Here is a 23182-nt window from a genome sequence, read left to right on the forward strand (position 1 = left end):
AGGAGAGGTTAGTTATTTTTGTAGAACACTGCAAACAGCTGAGAGTTTTGCTTCCATGAGGGCATCCTCTCCAACCCAGCGACTCCTGCCAGCGCTTCTGCTTCCAAACCTGCCAAGAATGGTTTGGTGGGACCGTGTCTGACCTGCACAGATTGTCCAAGCTTCAGACACTGTTTTCAAGTGTTCTTGGTGACTCGGGTGTTCTGTAGTTCCCATGATCTCACTTGCTAGTACTTTCAAAGGAACTGAGCTAAGAGAGTGGCCAAGGAAAAGTGTGTTCACATATCTCACCTTCTGCTGGAAATTAATAGACAGTTCTCTGTTCTGTTTTAGCAACAGGAACAAGATCCTACCAACTTGTATATTTCTAATTTGCCACTGTCCATGGATGAGCAAGAACTTGAAAATATGCTGAAACCATTTGGACAAGTTATTTCTACAAGGATACTACGCGATTCCAGTGGGACAAGTCGTGGTGTTGGCTTTGCTAGGTAAGCACGCTGCCTGTCTTCTGTCAACAACAGTAGCTCTGCTCTATCTCCTGGAAAATAAAAATTGAGCGAGGAGAGAGAATTTAAGCCAGGGTTCCAGGAGCCAGTTGTACCATGAACTTAAATTATGCATAAAAAATCGTTTGCGTTTTTCCAAATCTTTTGGAAGCTCATTAGGATTCTTGAACCTGAAGACACTAAATATTTGGTGACCTAGGGGAAGGAAATACCACATGAGCAGTAGTTCTGCAAGTATGTTTCCTTAATAATTTGACTAATTAGATCAAGATGCCTAAACTTCTTAAAAACAACAATCTCAGGCTCCTAAATTTTGTAAATAAATTGGTATTTTTGTCTCACTAGATGGAACTTTGGTTCATCATCAATAAGGCCAGTGAATTAGATGTTTAAGTGAAATATTTCAAACGCTCAGAAAAGTACAACAGACACCTGTCTAACCCCCCCCCAAGTGTTACACAAATTGTAACATTTTACAGTTTTTGCCTAGATTTTTTTTTTTAAGAAGTAAAATGTTGCAGATATCTAAACTACCCTCATTCCTTCCATCTTATTTTTATCCCTTCCTCCCCAGAAAGGATACTTCCGTGTAATGGTTAGTTTGCTTCCTTTAAAAACCTTAAACAAAAGAAGCTTTGGCAAGAGGGAAGACATATGGGAACATATGTATATGTATAGCTGATTCACTTTGTTATAAAGCAGAAACTAACACACCATTGTAAAGCAATTATACCCCAATAAAGATGTCTTAAAAAAAAAAAAAAAAAAAAGAAGAAGCTTTGGTTTTTGACGTAGTTGCAATCTGAAAGCCTGCATACAAAAACTGATTTTACATCATTTAGCAACCTATTAATACTGTGCAGTAACCGATAACGTCTACACGTCTTAAGGTATTGACTTTGGTTTTGGAGGGGAAATTGCTGACGTTTTACTTTCCTATACATTATCCTATTTGATGACAATCGCACCTACCTCAGGCCTGTGAGACCAACAAAGCAAGCACTTTTCACTCTTTCACATATAGGAAAATTGAGTTAAAGAAAGGACTTTACCATTGTCCCAGGGCTGCCAAGCAATGAAGCAAGGTCTAGTACCTGGTTCTTCTGGCTTTCAGTCCATTACTCTTTCTGTTAGGCCAGACGATTTTATAATAAAACGAAGGTATTCTACAGGTGGAAAGTCACCAAGGCCAGCATCCCCAGTGTGCACTTCATGGGTTAAGAGGACCCAGGTGAAACAGTGTAAGGCCCAGCGCCATCTGAAAATCGTCCCTCTGTGGGTGTTCCTCTGAAAGCAGATCAAGGACTTTCATTTCTGTATCCAAAGATAGAACCCAATTAAATTCTATTGCTTTTAAAAACTATTAAAAACCACCCATTAAAACCAAGGTGCAACTCTTCTGGGCAGTCCAGGAGTGTAGTGCATTTTGAGCAGATTATTCAGTGTTTTTTCCATTAAAGAAAAATAAATCAAAATGATTTAATTCCCCTGAAAGGTTTCTCAGGCGTTCTTAGCCACCTGCAGATGTGGAATAAGTTGTTAGGCTCCATCCTTTAATTCCTCCTCTAAAGCCAAGATGACAAAGAAGGTACATAATTGACTTCACTAATTTAATTTTAAACTTCAAGCTAATGAGAAAAACCGGTAAGGCACATCCTCTGATTAACACCGGTTCTTATCATGACTTTTGAGTCTGTCATTTTTTTGAATATGTAAAAGGAAAGACCATCTTTAAAATGACCAATATCCCAGCAGCACTAAATACACTAGTATTTTAAACTGGCATTTTTTATTTTTAATTCACTATCATGACTAACAAAGCTATTGTGTATTGATTATCAGTTTTTCTACAAGTGGGAAAAAATTATACATTTCCTATGCTTGATATTAAATACTCTTTGTATGATTTATTTCTTTTATGATTCTGTGAATGTACTGTGTGGTTATCAAGTTTTTATTTTACTATGGAAGCACACAAACAACAGTTAAATAAAAGATAGAATAAACCCACTTTTTCCTATCATTCACATTTTTGTTAGTTTTCATTTGTATCCAATAAACCTATAGGATTGTATTCATGTGTACAGGACAAAATGAAAACTAAGATATCTCTGACTATTTACCTGTTTTATTTTTACGTATAAATAGGATGGAATCAACAGAAAAGTGCGAAGCCGTTATTGGTCATTTTAATGGAAAATTCATTAAGACACCACCCGGAGTTTCTGGTATGTTGTTTGTCTAAAATTGTATCAGTAGTCTTTTGTTTAGGATGTGGTGCCTCTTATATCAAGAACAAAACTCTCCTCATTTAGCTCTTTAAAATTTATTTCTTTGGATCTACAAATAAGACTTCAAAATTCACTTCTCCCAACTGTTTAAATATGAATGGAAGCATAGAGAAACAAACATGGTTACGGGGTGGGAGGGGGCATAAATTGGGAGACTGGGACTGACATATACACACTACTATATATAAAATAGATAACTAGTAAGGACGTACTCTATAGCACAGGGAACTCTTCTCAATACCCTGTAATGACCTATATGGGAAGAGAATCTAAAAAATAGTGGATATATGTATATCTATAACTAATACAATTTTCTGTACAGCAGACACTAACACAGCATTGTAAAGCAACTATACTCTAATAAAAAATTCTTTTAAAATTCAAAAAAAAATGAAACGTAAGCTTAGGGGAAAAAAAAAAAATATATATATATATATATACACACACACATATGAATGGAAGTAGACCCAGTGGTAAGGAGGTGTGTGACTTGCAGAGCATTCAGAAGTCACTCCTCCTTGGATGAGGAAGCCGTCCTCTAACTCACCTCATCACCATCCTCAATAAATATCCTGTCAGTCCTATCCGTTGAGGACTGTGGTACTTTCCACCCCAGCTCGCGCCTTCTTCCTGGAAGATGTCAGCATGTGTTACCCCTCCCCCTTACAGTGCCTGGACTCAACTTCTGTGGCCCCTCCATCCACTCCTCTGTGGCCACTTCCTCCCATTGCTCTGCCCCGTGTTGTCTTGACCAAGAAAACACCGCACCTCAGGAGCTTTTCATTCCAACATTACAGCCCCTCTAACTCCCACTAAACCTGGTCTGAAATACAGTGGGCTCCAGCGTGATCAGACCCTCAGCATCACTGGTCCTCACTCAGCCTCTCACCCTTACCTAGATAGCAATTCTCAGTTTTCACCAGCCTGCTCAGCCCTCTCCCTAAACTGCCCCCACACCCCAATCCTAAGGAGATGACTTCACTTCCCTTTAATCAGGCTGTCCCGTCTTGCCCTTTCAGCAGCTTCCTCTGCTGCCGTTGGGTTACTGTCTGCATAGCGCCCTGAGGACACCCACCTGTGCGGCAGCATTTAACATGTTTACACGTGTCAGTGCACTAAACTAAGCTCCTCGAAGGCAGGGGCTATTTTCTTATCTTTCTGTTTTCATGCCTAGCTCAGTACTTGAACCATACTGTTCAAGCACCAGTAACTGTTTGTTGGTTTTGCATAAATTTCACTTCACTATTCACCAAGACAACACTACCTATTTGCAAGCTAGCGTGCAAGCGGCTGACCACAAACTAGAAGACGTTTCCATTTGTGCATGTGTAACTAGTGTTCAGTATTTATTCTTCTGTAGCTCCAAGGTTCCATCTTTAACTGGATGGCTGATGATTATGATTAGGGATCCACTTTATTTTTCTGTGTCCAGGTGAGTCTCACTTCATAGAGAATCTATTTATAAGTGTGTGCGATACCACGGACTAACTGCATCCTTTAATACCAAAATCTGACAGCATACAGTTTGCATGGCTGTATGTGAGCTTGAGCTAAAGCATAAAATACAAGGCCTAGAAGTACGCTCTTCCAAGGAACTCAGCCTTGGGAAAGAGCTTCCTTTTCTGTTTTTTAAGTCAGTTTTGTTGTTCCATCCACAACACTTGAGTTGAAAGAAAAAAAAAAAGAAACGAGAGGGGAATATTTTTACCTTCCAGCCGAGTAAAGACAAGGGAGAAATTTCATACGTGGGAGGCTTCTGCCAGCCTTGCCCCGCGGGGCCTTCCGAGGCCCCTGCACACAGTTGCCCCCCGTGTTCTCCTCGCTTTCCATGCCATCCTCAGCATGGGCAGAACCCCGGCGTATTATATTAGTCCCTTCGAAGGGCTGCTCACCCAACCCACCTGTGACCTCGTTACTTTCTCAGCTCATTCCTGCATGCAACAAGGAGATTTCGAGAAGGAAAAACACCCCAGCACACATGTGTTTTGATGTTGTATCAAAGATAAGATCTACCGGCTCCCTGAATGAAATAGGTCTCAGGGTGTCACGAATTGAGGTTGGACAGTTTCCTTTTTTCTCCAAAGGACTTCATGGTTGTGTCATTTAACTGTTTTCTTTGAAGTAGGTTTGAAGACTCTTGGTCACACCCATTCTAGGAAGAAAAAGACTTTGTTTTCCAAACCACACACAAATAATTGTAGGATTCTCTGTACCTTTGCAATGAATAGTTTCTTCCAAGTAGTGCTAAGGGTCAAAGCGAGCGTAAGAACCAGATGGGTTCCTTCTCCATGGAGAGCATCCGGGCAGGGAAGACAACCAGGACTTAACTTTATGCCATTTTCTGATGTTTGATGATGTCTCACATGTTTTAGTCTTGGTTCCCAACTAGACTGCATGTACTTAGCGGCAAGGGCTGTGTTTTATATTTTAATTTTGTGGTAAGCACCAAAAACCTGTGCATCACCCTATACCAGCAGAAGTCACCAAGCGGTTTCCAAGAGCATTTTTCACATAGAGCTCATCACAAGAATCGTGGCTATTTTGATGGCCTTTTTGTATAGCTTTTGCCTTTAAGTGAGGTCGAGCTACTTTTTGGCAAGAGTTTGAAACGTACGATGTGGGATTGGGAAGCATGCTGTTCCAGTGAACCCAACCTTTCCCCAAAACAAGTCTCCAGTGGACTTGGGAACCCACAACAGAATCTGAAACCATCTTCAACTTCTCTGGATTGTTTTTTGTACACACGATACAAGAATTATCTTTGACTACCTGTCTGTTTATTAGATGCTGCTGTCTCCCTTCCAATTACCTGAATGGCTGCTGTGACATGGGTTTCCCCGTGGAGTGCATATGATTATTGTCAGTAGAACCAGATGAAAAACAAAAATATTGTCAGGCAAGGGTAAATTGAATGGGCCTCCACTTTAACTGTTTAAATAATGTAGGCTCATTGCTAGGCAGACATAACATTTCATAAATACAGTCAGAGGATGGTTTATTTAATGATGCAAGTTGTTTAGCGGGCATAAGCAGAATTATCCAGGATGGTTTGTGTCAGAGTACTCCGATTCTTGCACGACTGGCGATTTGCCTGTGACACTGGAGCCAAGTATAGGAAAGAAACCTACATTAGACACAGTCCCCCAAAGACACTTTCTTTTGAGGACTGAAGAGAAAACGCATCGCGCGAACAGTGCGATGAACAGTAAACTGAACGTAAACTCATCGCATGACACTCTTAAGAAAGTCTCTAGATGGCAGAGCAGAGAGGTCAGCTGTGCACGTGAGTTGTCACTTCTCAGATGCCACCCATCCATCTGCCAACACACTCTTTTCATACCAGGGTGATGTGGCTGGCTTCCCCCATGCCTGGCATACCCCACCCTGGCCTGGGGCCTGGTGCATAATGTAGTATACGTTTAGAGTTCCGTAAGGATCCACTATACCACATCACGATTTTTTATACAATCTGCTTTCTGAAATCATTTTTTTAAAATCTTGTGCTTTTGTGTCTGATGTTACCACATTTTCAAAGAGGCTTTATCTTATGGCAGATTCTTCAAGTGTACATTATAGTTGTGTTAAAAAAAAAAAAAAAGTTGCTCAGAAGGCCGTTCCTTCTGTCCTTCCTCCCACTCAGCCTCTCATTTTTCCCTGAAAATGTTGAAATATTGTCCTTTGCTTGGATTTATCTTGATTTCGAGTGCTAGCTGGTTTGCAGAAAGTCAGATTTGCTTGGAAGGACCCCAACAAGGGTAAAAGAAGCAATGACTTCTTTGTGAGACAATCTAGGTGAATTCCACAGAGGTTTAAAATAAGTACGTCCCATTTGCTTGATAAAAATTCCATTATGGAGAAATAGAATGGTGGTGGTTTCCCGCACAGTGAACATTAGAAACAAGAGATGGGTAGAACTGATGTCCAAATTAGGAGACATGCCCAAGGCAAAAACACTGTCACTCATGGCCATGATTCAGGGATTTGTCTGAAAAATATTCTTCCAGTACCTTCCTGGAAGAGAGTACAGTCTCCAAGAAGACTCATGCACATGGCATGTTAGCTGGAACTCTCCTAGGGCTGCTTGCCCTGCACCCGTTGTTTCTGCCTCTGTGGGAGATGCACACGACACACACACCTCATGGATAAAGGCCACGTGTATGTTCAGTGCTACAGGAAGCAGTATGGTCACATCTCTCTTTCTGGACCTCTCCATGATGTGAATGGAGTCTGCCCTTGTGTGCTAAGGGCAGAGAGTTTTTAAAGAAAAGAAAGAAGTGTCTTTTCACTGGATATGTGAGCGCCTTTGAGATGCCCAGTATGGTGCGGACATCATTCTGCCACATCGCCCAAAGCTTTGCCCGTGTCGTGGAGGAGCTCTGTCGTGTTGTGAAGTGCGTATGTGACTGCTGGCCTACTCCATCCAAAGACCTCAGCTTGTTTTACATCTACTTTCTGTGTTACTTTGACTTTTCAGATTGGGTACATGCCCAGCAGGGCTTGAAAACCGCTCTTACATTCTGGAACGTTCTGTGTATAGGTAAAATTATTAGGGCCTTGTCCTATGCCAGGAGGCAGAAAAGGTAATGTTTAGGGGAAAAGTTACAAACCTAGTAAAAAACCTGGAAATCTTTCAAGGGTTTTTATTGCCCGTTTCATTTCCCGAATGTTTGGCTTAAGCATTATTAACTCTGTTAAAAACAGAAACGTTTGGCAACTCTAGGACAAAAGAAATACATGTGGAATGTTCCTGACCTTTAAGACAATGTGATCATACCTTTGGGATCGTGATGTGTTCATGTCTGTCTCACCCAGTATGTACAGTAGAGCAGAGTCTGAATGCATGTATTGTTGAGATGTTCCAGCCAAGGGCTGGAATCTTATGAGTAAATCATTGCCATGAAAGCAAAAGTGCTGGAACCATCCTGGGAGGCCAGTGGGGTGAGGGCTGTCCTGCAGATCCCAAACTCCAACTCATTCTCTACCAAGGAGGGGGAAGTCTGGTTTTTAAAAAGTGACAAGGGACCTCAACTAGAAGTGACAAGGGGCCTCAACTAGAAGTGTGCCAGTGTTTGTTTTGGCTGAAGATCCGTTGAGTGCCCTGCCAGGCTTAGAAGGAGGCTACCTTCAGACAGCCGTTACCACCATGGATCACACCCAGCCTACAGCAGGCCCCTTCCAATCAGTTTTACACCTTTCCACTCTCAGGTTCTGCCAGAGAGGAACACTAAATAGTGGAGTAAGATTTTATAAAAGCATAAGGATCTTGGGTGGAAGATGTAGGTGTTACTATGAAAACAGTTTTCTAAAAGGCATTTGCCAGCAACTTCATCCTTAACTACAGCTTGAACATTTCTTTATCCTATGTGAAGCCAAGGCAGCAACTATAGCCAGCTCTTAAATCTCACAGAATCAAATTCCAGGGAAAACAGGCCGGTCCCTAAAAATGTTTATAACTTCTGAACTAGAAGTTCCTCTCCTGAGAATTTATCTTGATAAGTCAAAGGTAAGAGGAGGGGCCATAGCTCAAAATTTGAGCTCCTCCTGTTGTCATAGTGATAAAATAATAGTAACTAATATTCATTGAACTGTTCTAGGCACTTTATATATGTTTATGTATGTTAATTGTAACAATCTTTTGTACAATCTTAAGTACTCTTATTATCCCCATTTCCCAGATTATGAAACCAGAGACGTGCCTGGAGTCACTAGCTAGTAAATGGCAAAACCAAATTTCAAACCCAGGGAGACTAATCTAGAGCCAGTATTCTAACCACCATAGAATCTGACTGCCAGTATCGCGTGGGCACTGGAATCAAAGAGATAAAAAAGATAACACACACAGATGTTCATACGGTGTTACAAGAACAAAGAAACTATACATGATCCCTCTTCAAATAGAACATTATGTAACCATAGAAAAGAAAAAATTCTATAACAAGGTAGAGAAAGGTCCACAATGTAAATGGTAGAAGAAAAGGCCCTATCATTGCAAAAATGAAGAATATAGACTTAGAAGAGTAGTAAATAGAGAATATTAAAATATTTATGTTGGAGTGATGGGGAAGTATTGCGTTTTTGTTTTCTATTTAACCTGGCTTGAATGTTGTTTAACCATTATTTTACTGATAAGTAAAGCTGAGTGGGAGATGGAACTACTCTATCAGGGTCAGGAAAGGAGGAGAGATAGAACCTAACAGAGCAGGCGTGGGAGGGTAGGCATCTGCAGAGAGAAGCCGGAGCTCTGCCCTGTGGTAAGAGGACCGCAGGGTTTGGTTAGAAACAAATAGGAGGCTGAAACAGGAAATGATGTCATGCACACAAAGAAGGGATAGTATTTATTAGATCCTTGGGTTGAAATTTTTAAAAGAGCCCTGGATAGTTTCTTGCATGTCCTTAGTTGAGGGGTCTTGAAAGTAGCCAACAGTTTCAGAAAGGAAGCTAATTATGGTTGCTGAGTGGACTACTTTTCTACAACTGATAGAAAAGCTTCTCTCAAGGGCAGTTTATGTGTTAGAGACTGTTGATTGGGATAAAATACTGCATAGCTAGATGGGAGCTTGGGGAGTAGCAGTTTCTCCAGCTGTTAGAACTTGGTGAGGAAAAGTTCTACTTTGTTACAAATACAAAGAACTCATAGCCCTCTGAGTGGTTGGATTAGATAAGTGGGGAGGATGTCTGGGAGGTCTAGTCATGAACTACAGTGCTTAGTCAAAGCAGGCATTCTAGAAGTGATGCTTCACGTGGGTGTCCAGGGAAGACAGTTGAGCGCAAATTACTGTAGAGTTTGAGCTTCAGAAGATGGGTAGGGACACGACTTTACGGTAGAGATGTGCAGTGAGGCATCGTGGGCATCACCCCTGTGGCTCACAGTCCCTTAGGAGGGACTGTTAGTGCCACCAATCAGGCATTGGTAAAAGATCGTCCCTGTCGAGGGCACATTGGAGAATCCAGTAATGCAGTTACCTTAGATGGCTCTTAAGAGATGCCGCCCCAAAATATCAGATCAGTGCTTGCATGTGGCACTGCCTACTGAAGGCTCTACCACAGTAGTTAAGTTTCTGGAGGTACATGTTCTTGTTGGTTCTGATGAACAAGAAAATAACTTCTCTGTCTTGGCTAGTAAGGACGAGAATCTGACCTGAGAGATTTCACAAGACATCTGAGGCACACCCTTTACAAACCCCAAAGATCCTGATTCGTTAAGGGAAATTCAGCCTAGAATACTTCGCATATTTGGCAGAATCAATCAATAAGGGGTAATTTTATGAAACATTATATCATAAACGTTTTTGTTAGAACTCTTTGCAATTATTGTTTTGCTCAATAAGGTGAAGAGTTACTAATCTAGAAAATTCTCATATAGAGGATATAGGTTGACGGTTAGAAACTAATTTTTTTTTTTAAGGTTAATATACCCAAACTTACCTGTCGATCACACTCATATTACTAGTATTCAGGGCACGTCCTTCTCTGCGTGTCAGGCGTCCTCAATACCTCCCTTCTACAAAGAACAATCAAGGAGGCCACCTGAAGGATCTGTTCTGTAGAAAAAGCTGACATCACATAGCATCTCCCAGTCTTTAGCCTGGAACCCTGGATATTAGGCTTCAAATGCAAACTAGAGACTATTCCCTGGTCGAGTAAGCCGCAGCATATGCCAGTCGAATAAGGAACTCTCATTTTGTAACAATCTTGCGCTCACTTAAAAATAAGTGGGCCATGACACAGATCTGGGTATGTAAGTTTGGTTTTCGATTCAAAAATCTAACTGAAGTCCTCTGACTCTTTCTCAATCTAATGGTAACATAAATGTCTTAAAGAAATCTTCACATAGTTGCTTTCATCGCACACATGATACAATCTTTGTAATAAATAGGTTATCAAGAATGCTTAGGAATAAGCTGTGTCTCATGTCATCCAAGTTCAAGGAGCAGCAGTGTAAAAGAAATATAGCCGTTCCTGTATCAGAAGTGTTTCACTTCTGCTGTCATTCTTATTAAAAACAAACATTTCAGTAAACAGTGCTCTGTCCCATAAATGGCTAAATGGCCTCATAAGATTGGGGATGCTCTCGTCCCCATTAGACTGCAAGAACTATGAAGTAAGACCCTGTTTTATTCACCACTGTATCCCTAGCTCTTCACACTATATCTGGCACATAGTAGGCACTCAGTAAAGCTTTCAACTGCTAAACAGACCAGAGAAAATTGTAATAGAGGGAAGAAGCTGTTAGAATTTTATACTTCGTCACACACACAGAATACTGGGGTGTTCCTGTTCCCCAGAAGCAAGGAACCAACAACTATCTAAAAACTGTGTCATTGCTACTGGTTATAATTCTTTAAAATAAGAAATTAATTTTCCTAAGATACGGGACACCTGCTAGTAGACAAACTGTTGTAACTACTTACCTTTTTGGTTTTAGAGGAAGGAAAATGTCTTAATGACAGCACAAAATCATGTAGCAGATGTAATTCATTTTTGAAAGATTCAACTACATTCTGTTCCATTTGTTTCATTTTAAATGATATATTTGCAAACATGTCATCGCTCACTTTATGTTTACCTCCTCATTACACCGTTTTTAGCAGGCTTGATTGTTGCCTGAAATTGCTTTTTCTTTGACGGAGCTTAGTGTAGATGAATGAAAATGTGTTGGAAGCACCTTCCCACGGATAGGGAAGGCCTGTTTGGCCTCTCAGCAAATGTGCAGCCCTGGCACTCGCCAGGGATGGCTACCCAGCTGCTTCCATTCACGCCTGCCTGGGCAGCCCCGGTGAACTTCCATAATGAGTCCAACCTGGTCGCCTTCTTTCTCTGCTAATAGAGGAAAATGGTGCATTGGCATCACTTGCTGTGCCAAGTAAACTTTTTTTTTATTTGAATTTCAGTCTAGGAGCTCATCTTTATATTGCCTCTAGATAGAAGCAGTTCCCCAAAGTGAAGCCCCACAAAGTGTCAGCACCACAGAGTTTAATCTCTCTCTCTTGTTCCACAAGGTTATGGGGAGGCAGATTCCTAAAACCTCAGACATCATTGGAGAAAACATTTGATGCCATAAGGACCTTTCTAGGTCGGTGGAGAGTGAGATCTTGTTTCCAAGTTCTCAGTTTGTCCTTAGAAGTCAAGGATGAGGCATCCCCGGCCACGGCAGACAGGCATTCTCCTTCCTTCCACTTGAATGCTGTCTTCTCTCGGCCTTCATTTCCATCTGGCCCTGAACGGCCCACTTGTGGAGTTAAAAGCATCTTCAGGGGTTAGAAGGCTCTCTTGTTTCACTGCATCCATTTACTTTACCTTCTGTGATTGTTAGTGAAGGTGGAAATTTCCAAAAGTCAGTATCTTTTTTTGAAAAGACAGAGAATGTAGTTTAGGAATGTAGGATTTGGCCCCTGTCCATCTTCCATCATACCCGGTTTGCCTTAAATGGAAGAATGGAAGTTCCTTGTTCTGGAAATCGGTGGGTGGGGGAGGTGTAGGAGTCAGAAGGGAAGCCCGGGGCATCTCACCAGACACATGACAGTTTTGCTCTCACCTCCTGGCACCCGTAGTACCACAGCTGCCATTCAGAGAGCTCACGTGCCAGCCCATCCCTCTGGAGCGGTTCACACCAGGGAGAGGAAAAAGGAGTGCCAAACCATGGCACCGACAGCCTCGAGGAGGAATTGCAGTTGGGTTTTGGGTGCATTTTGTGTTTCGTCAGAGGAGTATTGAGAGGCACTGTTACTCCCACCCTGTCATTAGCGGGTGGGTAATAGTGATATAAAATAAGAGGTGAATTAGGATAATAAGAGGCAAAGGAGAAAGGAATAAATTTTCCACAAGTAATATTTTTCTTTTCGTGGTTATTGAACTTTGAAACAGAACTTGAAAGGAGTAATCATGGTTCCACGGTAGACAAAGGACAGAATGTGAGAGTCAGACAGGAAGGTGTGATTGTCTTTATTACATTAACTAGAAACATACAGAAACAAGCACAGCTTTGAGGAATACACTGCTATTTTCATTCAAGAAAATTTTTTTTAAAAAAAGGAAAAGTCATGGGTGGCCTACTATGTCATCGCCTTTTCTTTTCTTTTTTTAACTAATGAATCTGTATCCCTGGTAAGAGAGTCTGTGCATCTTATACATCTTTTGCTTTTCTTTGTTAGTTTCTTGGGATCATTGTTTTGAAGCAGATGCATAGTAAAGCAACACCAAGTGGGATGATTAAAGGCCCAGAAAAACCTTTAGATAGGGTGGGCAGGTGTTTTCAGCTTTCTCACAACAGCTGTCTTCCATGTTGTATCCCCAAAATAAATAAGACCTATTTGTATTCATTCATTGATTCAGCCAAGATGTAGAGAGCGCTTGCAACATGCCAGACACTTACTTGGGCACTGGGAATAACAGGGATGAACAGAAGCCACTGCTCCCACGGAACTTCCACTCTAGAGGGGAAACAGACACCAAACAAATAGCCACACTCACAAAGTGTGATAAATGCTCTGAATAAAAAAACAGTGTGAGCAGTATAAAGGGGGGCTTGTTTTCTACTGGAGGAAGTGAAGACTGCTCTGAGGAATCGTAATGGAAAGCTATGGGAGCATTTTTAAGTGGCGGAGGGGAGGGTGACACAATCCTGTTCACATTTGAAGATTTACTGAAATGGAATTGGAGAGGGCCAGAGTGAAAAGAAGAGTATCTGCACCTAAAGAAGTACAGAAGTGAATCCAAAAATGCCTTTGCTTCCTCGAAATAGCTCTTGAAATGTTTCATTACATTCTGGTTTGAACACCATAACTAATATATTTTCTGTACAGTATTTTTCACCAGTGGATCATCTCCTAAGGGTCTGGGTAAACTTTTGCCTTGAAGTAATCTATCCATTCCCTTACAGCACCAACACTGCTCCTATTAAAAAAGAAATTCAGGGACTTCCTGGTGGCGCAGTGGTTAAGAATCCGCCCGCCAGTGCAGGGGACATAGGTTCGAGCCCTGGTCCTGGAAGACCCCACATGCCGCGGGGCAACTAAGCCCGTGCGCCACAACTACTGAGCCTACGGTCTAGAGCCCGCAAGCCACAGCTACTGAGCCCGCGTGCCCCAGAGCCTGTGTTCTGCAATGAGAGAAGCCACCGCAATGAGAAGCCTGTGCACCGCGGCGAACAGTAGCCCCACTCGCCACAACTAGAGAAAGCCTGCACACAGCAACGAAGACCCAGCGCAGCCAAAAATAAACACACACACACACACACACGTATATTTAAGAAAAAAAAAAAAAAATTCAGTTACGTTTTGTCACTCGTATACACGTAAAATTTTGGTTTCCTGTTATTTTTCCCTGTTTACTCAGCTCCTACAGAACCTTTATTGTGTAAGTTTGCGGATGGAGGACAGAAGAAGAGACAGAACCCAAACAAATACATCCCTAATGGACGACCGTGGCATAGAGAAGGAGAGGTGAGACTTGTAAGTCCTCTCTTGAAACTTCCGTGGGGGTGTATGATCATGAAAGCTACGTGAATGGTTACACAAGCAGCACCTTGACTTGGCCGCCACACTTCTAGAATAGGTGCCAGGATTAAAACTTTGTAATGTCACATAAAACTCTTCCCAGTGGCTACCGTGCTAAGAGTGGTGATTCTCCCGATGGACACATAGATGATGGAAGCAGCTGTGTTTACCAGTTAGCTACATAAAAAGTAAAAGAGCATTTTAAATTGCTGTAAGAAATGCACGAGTGTTTTTTTCCTCTAATGTCACGGTTTCTTAGGTTTACGTTTTAAATTATTCAGAAATTACTTGAAATATTATTAAAATAAACAGTACATTTGTCATTGAGGATTTTTTGCCTAATAATAATGGTCTTTAGGAAACAAAGCTCAATTTCTTAATAAAAATGTTGGCCCATCATTCCCCCATATTTATCGTAAATGGATTGTTCTTTTTGTTTTTTTAAGTAACATACTGGTTCAAGAATGTCTAGGGAAGTGCCGTCCAGTAGAAATGTTCTAGAATCTGTACTGTCCAGTGATGATCACTAGCCACTTAAGGCTATTTACTTGAGCACTTGGAATGTAGCTTGTATGGTAAAGGGACTCAACTTTTCATTTAATTTTAAATATAACAGCTACCATATGGGACAGTGCCGATCTACAGCTTAATTCTCGTGTTGAGTTTATAATTACATTTGTCTAACGGAAGCTCTCAATTTTATCAAATACTACTAAACTATCACTGTTTTATGTTGCCATGACTCTGAGAAATGGAATTTTTAATTTGTGCCTTTGCAGATGAATGTTTCTTTTTCTTTCCCATAGGCTGGAATGACACTTACTTATGACCCAACCACGGCTGCTATACAGAACGGGTATGTCATTAAGATAAATACATAATGGCTAGAGGGAAAATGTGAAAGTGGAAAATATCAGATGTTTGTTCCGTGAACGATTCTATTTAAAGGATTACTTAATAAAGGCTTTTGTGTTTGTTCTAGATTTTATCCTTCACCATACAGTATTGCTACCAACCGAATGATCACTCAGACTTCTATTACACCCTATATTGCATCTCCTGTATCTGCCTACCAGGTTTGTACCTTTAGGATTCATCAAGAGTACGACAACTTGCCGACCTTGAAGCACTGCTACATTTTTATGTGTCTTAAAATTTTGAACATGTATAATGAAATTTTAAGTCAAATGTTATGCAGCTTGGATACCCAATTTAGAATCAGCTGCTTTTTATTTGACAGAGTGATTTACTTTTATGTTTAGGAGAATGTGCAACGAGGGGAAATGGTTGTCAGTTGTCACTCCTTGAAACGATAGCATTTTAGAATTGGGATGAACCCAAATACTTCCTCCACAACAGGCCCTGCTGCTGGACACCATGTGTCCCAGAAATTGAAACGGAAAGAGAATTGCCGTTAGGTAAAATACAGACTAGGTGTGCACGTTAATTTGTCAGCAGGAACCAACAAAAGAGCAAGTAAACATGTTAATAAATAAAGACGTGTCTCTGTTAGGTAACATGAAATGAGCAATGCAGTGAGATTTGAGGCCAAAAAAGAGAGGTGACTCCCTGTTTATGTTATTTTGTGAAGAGGCTTTACCCTGAACTCCCAACTTAGAACCAAGATCTCATTAAGCACCTTATTGTCATGTTGATTTGGTTTTATTGCAGGGGTAGCTCCTGTTCTCCATGAACCCCATGGTGGTGCACATGTACTTGTCCTCCCGTATCAGAGTGCCTCTCACAGGGTTGCCGCCTTGGCCCAGACAGGGGCACTCTAACGGAGTCAGTTACAGACATGGGAATACACTTTTGTTGACTGTTGAGATCCTGTGTGACTAAACTAAACTTCTGTGTATTCTTGTTTTTAAAATAATTGAGTTAGTTATTGGAGCCCTGGTTTCTGGGGGTAGGGGACGACAATAATAACTGTGTTATTTCACTTCTGTAAGCCTCAGTTTCCTCATCTTTAAAATGGGGATAATAATAGTTTCTGTCTCATAGGCTTATGATAAGAACGAAATGAGATTATCTATGTAAAGGGCTCACCACAGTACCTGGCATATCGTTAGCACTCAGTAAATGTTAGCTATGATTATTATCATCATCCTTTACATCCAAGATTAACTGGCTGGTAAGAGTATATCCATTCTGCTTTTTTAAAATAATGGATTGGTCAATGTAAGCAATATCATAAAGGTGGTTCTGTCGAAAAGCATAAAAGTAGCTCTGGATAACAAAGAGAAGAGATTAAATGCACTAAAACTGAAGTTGTAAAGTAGCATTCACAGCCTCCCTCAGCTTCTAGGTTCTTTTCACTTCCTTTCTTTGAGTCGTCAACTCATTTCCTTTTATCTCTCTGGGTTGTTAAGTTACTTAACGCTGGTGCTTCAGTTTGCTAGGCATAGCACTCACTCATTTAATGCCTTTTTAATGATTTTGAACTTAAGATTTCTATGTTTTCCTTTCCTGTATGAGATTCAATGAGATCTGCTCTAGTGCATTTTCCCTAATTAACAATTCCTATATCTGATGTTGAGAAGTAGTCTTCTTTCTTAACTATCTGAACTTGGAAACCTCTTTATGTATACCACTAAAAATAGAGACAAGTAAGCTTTTCCTCAGACAAATGAAAGATTGTGCATATTAATTTGAATGTACGCAGCTATAGATATTTACAGCTATGAATGCTTCTCCTCACCACCTCTTTTTCTCTCTTTAGTATAAAAGCAGTGAGCATTTTGGCCACAGAATTATTTCATAGAATAGAAAAAAATTAGGAGACCAGGGTTGTTAATAGATTGGATAGACTTAACTGGAAACAACTTTTCATTACAAAGGCCTGATTTCTTCTCCTAGGCAATCTGTGTTTCCCTAAAATACATGTGGAAATTCATTCCAATTGCCTGGCACTCAGTGCCATTACCTTTTAGACTGATTCTTAACCCTATAAGTTCAGGAACCCAATGGGGTCAGCAAATAGGCTTTTAAGTGGTCTGTGATTCTCTTAAATTGTTTGCAGAATGTTGCTTGTATGTGTGCAGTCAGTTGGGGGGAAAAGGTCTATTTCCTTCATCAGGTTTTCAAAAGGATTCATGATCCAAAAAGAGGACAAAGAACCAATGATAAAGAATTCACAGAACATAGATTATTATTCCCATTTTATAGTTAGGGAAAATTGAGGAATAGAAACTAACAGCAGCATATTTGTTGCTTAAGAAAGAAAATTGTATTAGATATCATGGCTTCCTAACCCCGTAATGATATAAGCTATTAGGACCACTGGAATTATACCCAAAATGGGTGCATCTGACCCCAATTGGGGTCTATAACGGGAGCTGCTCGCCTCCCCGTGATTTATTCAGTGAAGGCCTTGCACTCCTGTTGGAGCAAGCCTTTCTCTGCTAAACCACTATATGCTCATACAATTGGATTTGAGAAATTGGCATCTGCAAGAAACCACCAATATCCCGCTGGGGAAAGGCTGCAGTCCAGATAACTGAAATGTTAACAAGGCAGAAGCACTTAACTTTGGTCTGCCTTAGGTGGCAAAGGAAACCAGAGAAAACAAGTATCGGGGCTCTGCTATCAAGGTAAATCATAATACATTCTTCCCCCATGACTCTTCCCCATATCCTCTCTGTAGAACCTCTGAAGTTAACAGTAGTGGATGAGATACAGGAGGGGTTTGTTCTCAAGAATTAGAGGCAAACTTATTTTGAAATCACATAGTCTCAGGAAAGCTCTGGGCATCAAAGAAACGGGCTGATAGTCTTTCTCTGGGGTGGCAGAGACTACACATGCTTTCTTTCCTGCCACAGAACCTGACTCTCACGTCTTAGACTTCTCGATCCAGAGGGTCTACTGTATAGATGCCCTTTTGACTGTAGATGTCAGGATCTAGTTACTGAAGTTTAATTTCCTAAATCTGGATTTCAGATTTTTATGTTTCACACTAACTAGAAATTGTTGACTGCCAGACAAGATTTCTGAAATTTAATGTCCTGGGTATAAAAAGGGGGTTGAATTTGATTATTCTTTTTAAATAAGCACATACTTTAAGGATTAGTTTCTAATAAGATGTGCTGGAATTAATTCTCATTCCTCTGTATTCCTAAAGCACCTACCGTTCATATCTTGATTGTAATACTTTTCACTATTTCTTTGAGTTGTTTACTTGTTTATCTCCCTTGCTTAGACAGTAAATTTCTTGAGGGTGGGACCTATGTCTTCCTTTTTCTCTTTGGTGCTTGATACTCAGTAAATACTTTTTGAGTGGGCAAATGGAACTTGGTTTTAAATAATCATTTCATCCTATTCAGAGTGACCAGTTTGTCAAGAACTCTAACTGCCTTAATCTTAATCTTTTTAATCATTGATAGTATTGTTTCCTTATTTTCCTTCTGTAGATCTTAACATGATTAAAAGAGCTCTAGAGAAATAGGTAGCACTCTAATGGAAATCAATGTTTCTTCCAAAATCCTTCCTTTTCCAGGTGCAAAGCCCTTCTTGGATGCAACCGCAACCGTATATCCTACAGCACCCCGTAAGTTTTTCATCTTAATGGCTTTGTAGTTTATAAGTAAGCTGTGTATATGTTAAAAACCATTCTCTGGGTTTAAACCATTTGCCCAAAGATGGTGTAGGATTTGGGAAATTTTAAATATCAAATATGAAAATGAGTTCATTATAAAACTTTCACTCACCTTGTCTTAAAATAAATCGGTGGTTGACCTTAAGTCAAATTCGTGATCCATGAGACTTTAAACATAGGAGATTGTTCCATTGAATTTTTAAATTTTAAAGTTTTAAAATTGCTAAATTTTTAACCATACTTAGGATGAAATAGCTCTCATTTTTTACATTCTGTTTAATGCAAATATAAAGTGTTCAAAATTGACCTAGAGTTTTTCATTAGCGTTAGCCTCTCCATAGAAATTATTAAAAAAACTAAAGTAGTAACACCGACCTTGGTGAATAACAAAGGTGATTTCTTTAGTGACACGAGCATGTGTTGTACTTACGTACATATTACATTTTTTTTAATTGAGTTACACTTCACCTTATTAGGTAGTATAGTTAATGTATTTTTCAGAGATACATAAAATCCAGTTTGTGGAATTAAAACATGGGTTTAAAAGTTGAAAAATAAAGGTGGAGAACAAAATCACAAAAGAGACTAAGAATGCCTAATGTAATAATCTAGATGCTTGCCATGAGGCGGCCACAAATTTGGCCTAACCTTTCTAGTAACCAGTGCAAAATGGGAACCTTAATAAGCAATACAGTTCACAGTACTTATAAAATGGACCAGTGGCTTAGGAAAAGCACACTGTTCTTGGCCTTAAAATGAGATAGGAATTTCTCTCAGGACAACTTCCTAAAGAGGACACTATGCAGTGTTAGACCAGGCATGTGAAACAGCAGAACAGGGACACGTTCTGAACAGGAAGTTGCTGAGATGACTTTGAAGAAGCAGACAAAACATGTTTAGTTGATGACACAGGAGAAGAGCTCTCTGATGATATAGGTGTGTGTGTTGTGTGTCTGTATAAACATACACACCTGTGTTTCTACACACACACATCTGCACATGTACACCCACAAAGCCACACAAACGCCTATGGCAGTCTGCATCCCGGGTACTCTGTGCTGTCCTATTGGAGAATGCTGGAAATCAGCTCACTTTTCATTTGGGGGCTTCCTAGTGCAGTAGCTCCTACAGATGAATGAGGGAGAGGAGCAGGAAGCTCCTTCTGCATATTCTGGGCTTTTGAGTCATTTCCATGATACCACACACTTTTTTGTGTGTGTGTGTGGTACGCGGGACTCTCACTGTTGTGGCCTCTCCCGTTGCGGAGCACAGGCTCCGGACGCGCAGGCCCAGCGGCCATGGCTCACGGGCCCAGCCGCTCCGCGGCATGTGGGATCTTCCCGGACCGGGGCATGAACCCGTGTCCCCTGCATCGGCAGGCGGACCCTCAACCACTGCGCCACCAGGGAAGCCCACCACACACTTTTTAATGATGCACATTAAAAATTTTAAAGGAAAAAACTTCTTAGGAAATATATTAATAACAAACTACTTCTGACATGAATCCATATCCTTTGTGCGGGGAGGGAGGGGTCAACTATTAGAGACAGAGGCAGGCACATCTCTGAGTTGAACGACTTTGAGACAGTAGTGGTGTGTGCAGAAGGCTCCTACCTGAGGATTCATTCCTTCTCCCCACCCAGATTTAGACTGCCTGCAACCAGCATTAACGCACCTGCACACCAATCTTTGCCCTCAATTGTGTATCAATATATCAGTAAATAACAGTGTATTTCAGGGATGAGTCAGGTACAGTGATACCAAAAACCTAACATTAATATTTGTAGGGTGTATCAGAATAATTGCATCCTCAGGTAATCGGGTGATAGCAAAAGTGAGAGGAATGCTATAATCCATAAGAATATTACAATTGGATAAATTAGAGAAGATGCAAAAATCCAGAAATAGAACTAATTGAGTTTCATACACAATTAATGTACCATTAAGTAATCATTAAAAATGATGGGCTTCCCTAGTGGCGCAGTGGTTGAGAGTCCGCCTGCCGATGCAGGGGACACGGGTTCGTGCCCCGGTCCGGGAAGATCCCACATGCCGTGGAGCGGCTGGGCCCATGGGCCATGGCCACTGAGCCTGCGTGTCCGGAGCCTGTGCTCCGCAACGGGAGAGGCTACAACAGTGAGAGGCCCGCGTACCGCAAAAAAAAAAAAAAGAAAAAGAAAAAAGATGATAATGCCAGTAAGGCAGTAAGGTAAATATTTGTAATGGAATGTTAAGTTAAAAAGCAAAACCCAGGGGCTTCCCTGGTGGCGCAGTGGTTAAGAATCTGCCTGCCAATGCAGGGGACACGGGTTCGAGCCCTGGTCCGGGAAGATCCCACATACCACCGAACAACTAAGCCCGTGAGCCACAACTGCTGAGCCCATATGCCACAACTACTGAAGCCCATGCGCCTAGAGCCTGTGCTCCGCAGCAAGAGAAGCCACCACAGTGAGAAGCCCACGCACTGCAACAAAGAGTAGCCCCCCGCTAGCTGCAACTAGAGGAAGTCCGAGTGCAGCAACAAAGACCCAACACAGCCAAAAATAAATAATTAGTTTAAAAAGGAAAAAAAAAAGAATCCGCCTGCCAGTGCACGGGTTCAGGCCCTGGTCCGGGAAGATCCCACATGCCGCCGAGCAGCTAAGCCCATGTGCCACAACTACTGAGCCCGCGTGCCTAGAGCCCGTGCTGTACAACAAGGGAAGCCACTGCAATGAGAAACCTGCGCACCACAACAGTAGAGTAGCCCCCGCTCACCACAAGTAGAGAAAGCCCATGTGCAGCAACGAAGATGCAACAAAGACCCAATGCAACCAGAAATAAATTAAATAAATAAATAAATAAATAGAAGCAAAACCCAGGATATGAAATAGTTCATGTGCCCTGGTTGCAACTCTGTAAAAACATGCAGAGGCCAGAATCTGGACAGTGCTACCCTGACCATGCTAACAGCTGTGTATTAGAGACAGGCTGGGTTATACGGGTGATTTTTTTCACCCCTCCTCTCTGTTTTTAACTATATTTAATTTTATTTTTGATGACCAGAATTTCTTCAAATGAAATCAAAGATTCTAAAATTGGATTATTAACCATATCTGAATCTGCTTCCTTCCCCTGGCACCAAATTGCAGTTGAAAGTTCTGAGAAACACTGAGTGAATGAAGAATGTGATCTTGATACGAGCAGCCTGAACCTTGAATCAAATGACTATTTTTTTAACATTTTTGAACAAAACACTGTATTTATAATATTCAATATAGTATATTGTTTTGTGGCTGCATGAAACATCAACTGTCATTTACTTTAGAAAAAAAAGTAAGCATTTTGTAACCTTGGCCAGCCAAAAGTAGTTTGCATTTCCTGTCCCACCCCATAGTTCTCCTGCGGACTAGCTTGCTTTACAGTTAAGTGAAAGTAAAGGGAGAGGTATTTAATAGAAGGATTTCTGTGAAGTGGGTGCTCTTTTAAAAAGTCTCAGGAAACACAATCTAGACCATTTATAAGAAATCATGACACCATTTGCAAGTTTGAGGGGAGGTTATTTTAGCTTCATGTTCCTCAGTAAACTAAGGCATTTCCTTTGCAAAAGGTTGTTCCAGAATCTGCACTCCCTCCCTAAGTTTGTCTCACTTCCTCTGTCTCCGACTCCCCAGGGTGCCGTGTTAACTCCCTCAATGGAGCACACCATGTCACTACAGCCCGCATCTATGATCAGCCCTCTGGCCCAGCAGATGAGTCATCTGTCACTAGGCAGCACCGGAACAGTAGGTGGCAAATTAATATCATGTGTCTCAGCAAACAGAGGAGGGTAAATGAATGCAGCCTGTGTCTTCCTTATCAATTATAGACTCTGTAATGTCAGAGATTATGTCTGATCCCCTCTCTCCTCCCACATTGCCTTTCACGTAGTAAGTACTCAGATATTTCTTGATTAATTGATGAACTAAAAGTCTGTCCTCTGGGTATCTATCTATCTCTCCTTTATCAGAATATAGTATCCATACAAGACCACTTCTAGCCCTAATGACTAGTATCATTCATTCACACTGGCAGACCTGGTCTCATGAAGCAAAAGATGAAGGTGATTCATGGTAGTCAAGGCAGGGAATTTTTACTCACTTATTTCTTCTTGTATGGATTTTGGGGGCACTGAATCACAATCTTAGTATTGACTTATTCCCTCCAAATCCAGGGACTCAGGAATTGGGGTTGAACTAATCCCAGATTCACTTCCAGGGTTGATGTGTGTAGTGTTTAGATGGTCAGATGGCCAAAGGCTTTTAACTGAGACCA

At 41.0% G+C, this 23182-nt stretch overlaps 1 protein-coding gene across 10 annotated transcripts in view; it reads left to right on the forward strand.

Annotated features, from left to right (window-relative positions):
* Nucleotides 1-23182, forward strand: part of RBMS1 (RNA binding motif single stranded interacting protein 1) — a 214413-nt gene that overhangs the window by 185662 nt on the left and 5569 nt on the right. For 4 of the 10 annotated variants that reach the window (XM_032636679.1, XM_032636680.1, XM_032636681.1 and 1 more), the window contains exons 5-12: nucleotides 334-491; nucleotides 2658-2737; nucleotides 14135-14250; nucleotides 15102-15151; nucleotides 15278-15371; nucleotides 17841-17888; nucleotides 18791-18841; nucleotides 22543-22653. In XM_032636679.1, coding sequence (XP_032492570.1) covers nucleotides 334-491; nucleotides 2658-2737; nucleotides 14135-14250; nucleotides 15102-15151; nucleotides 15278-15371; nucleotides 17841-17888; nucleotides 18791-18841; nucleotides 22543-22653 — 708 coding nt within the window. The remainder of the gene's footprint in view (nucleotides 1-333; nucleotides 492-2657; nucleotides 2738-14134; nucleotides 14251-15101; nucleotides 15152-15277; nucleotides 15372-17840; nucleotides 17889-18790; nucleotides 18842-22542; nucleotides 22654-23182) is intronic. The other 6 variants (XM_032636684.1, XM_032636686.1, XM_032636687.1 and 3 more) reach the window with 3 other exon arrangements.

This window comes from Phocoena sinus, chromosome 7 (genome assembly GCF_008692025.1).
Source record: "Phocoena sinus isolate mPhoSin1 chromosome 7, mPhoSin1.pri, whole genome shotgun sequence".
Classification (NCBI taxonomy): domain Eukaryota; kingdom Metazoa; phylum Chordata; class Mammalia; order Artiodactyla; family Phocoenidae; genus Phocoena; species Phocoena sinus.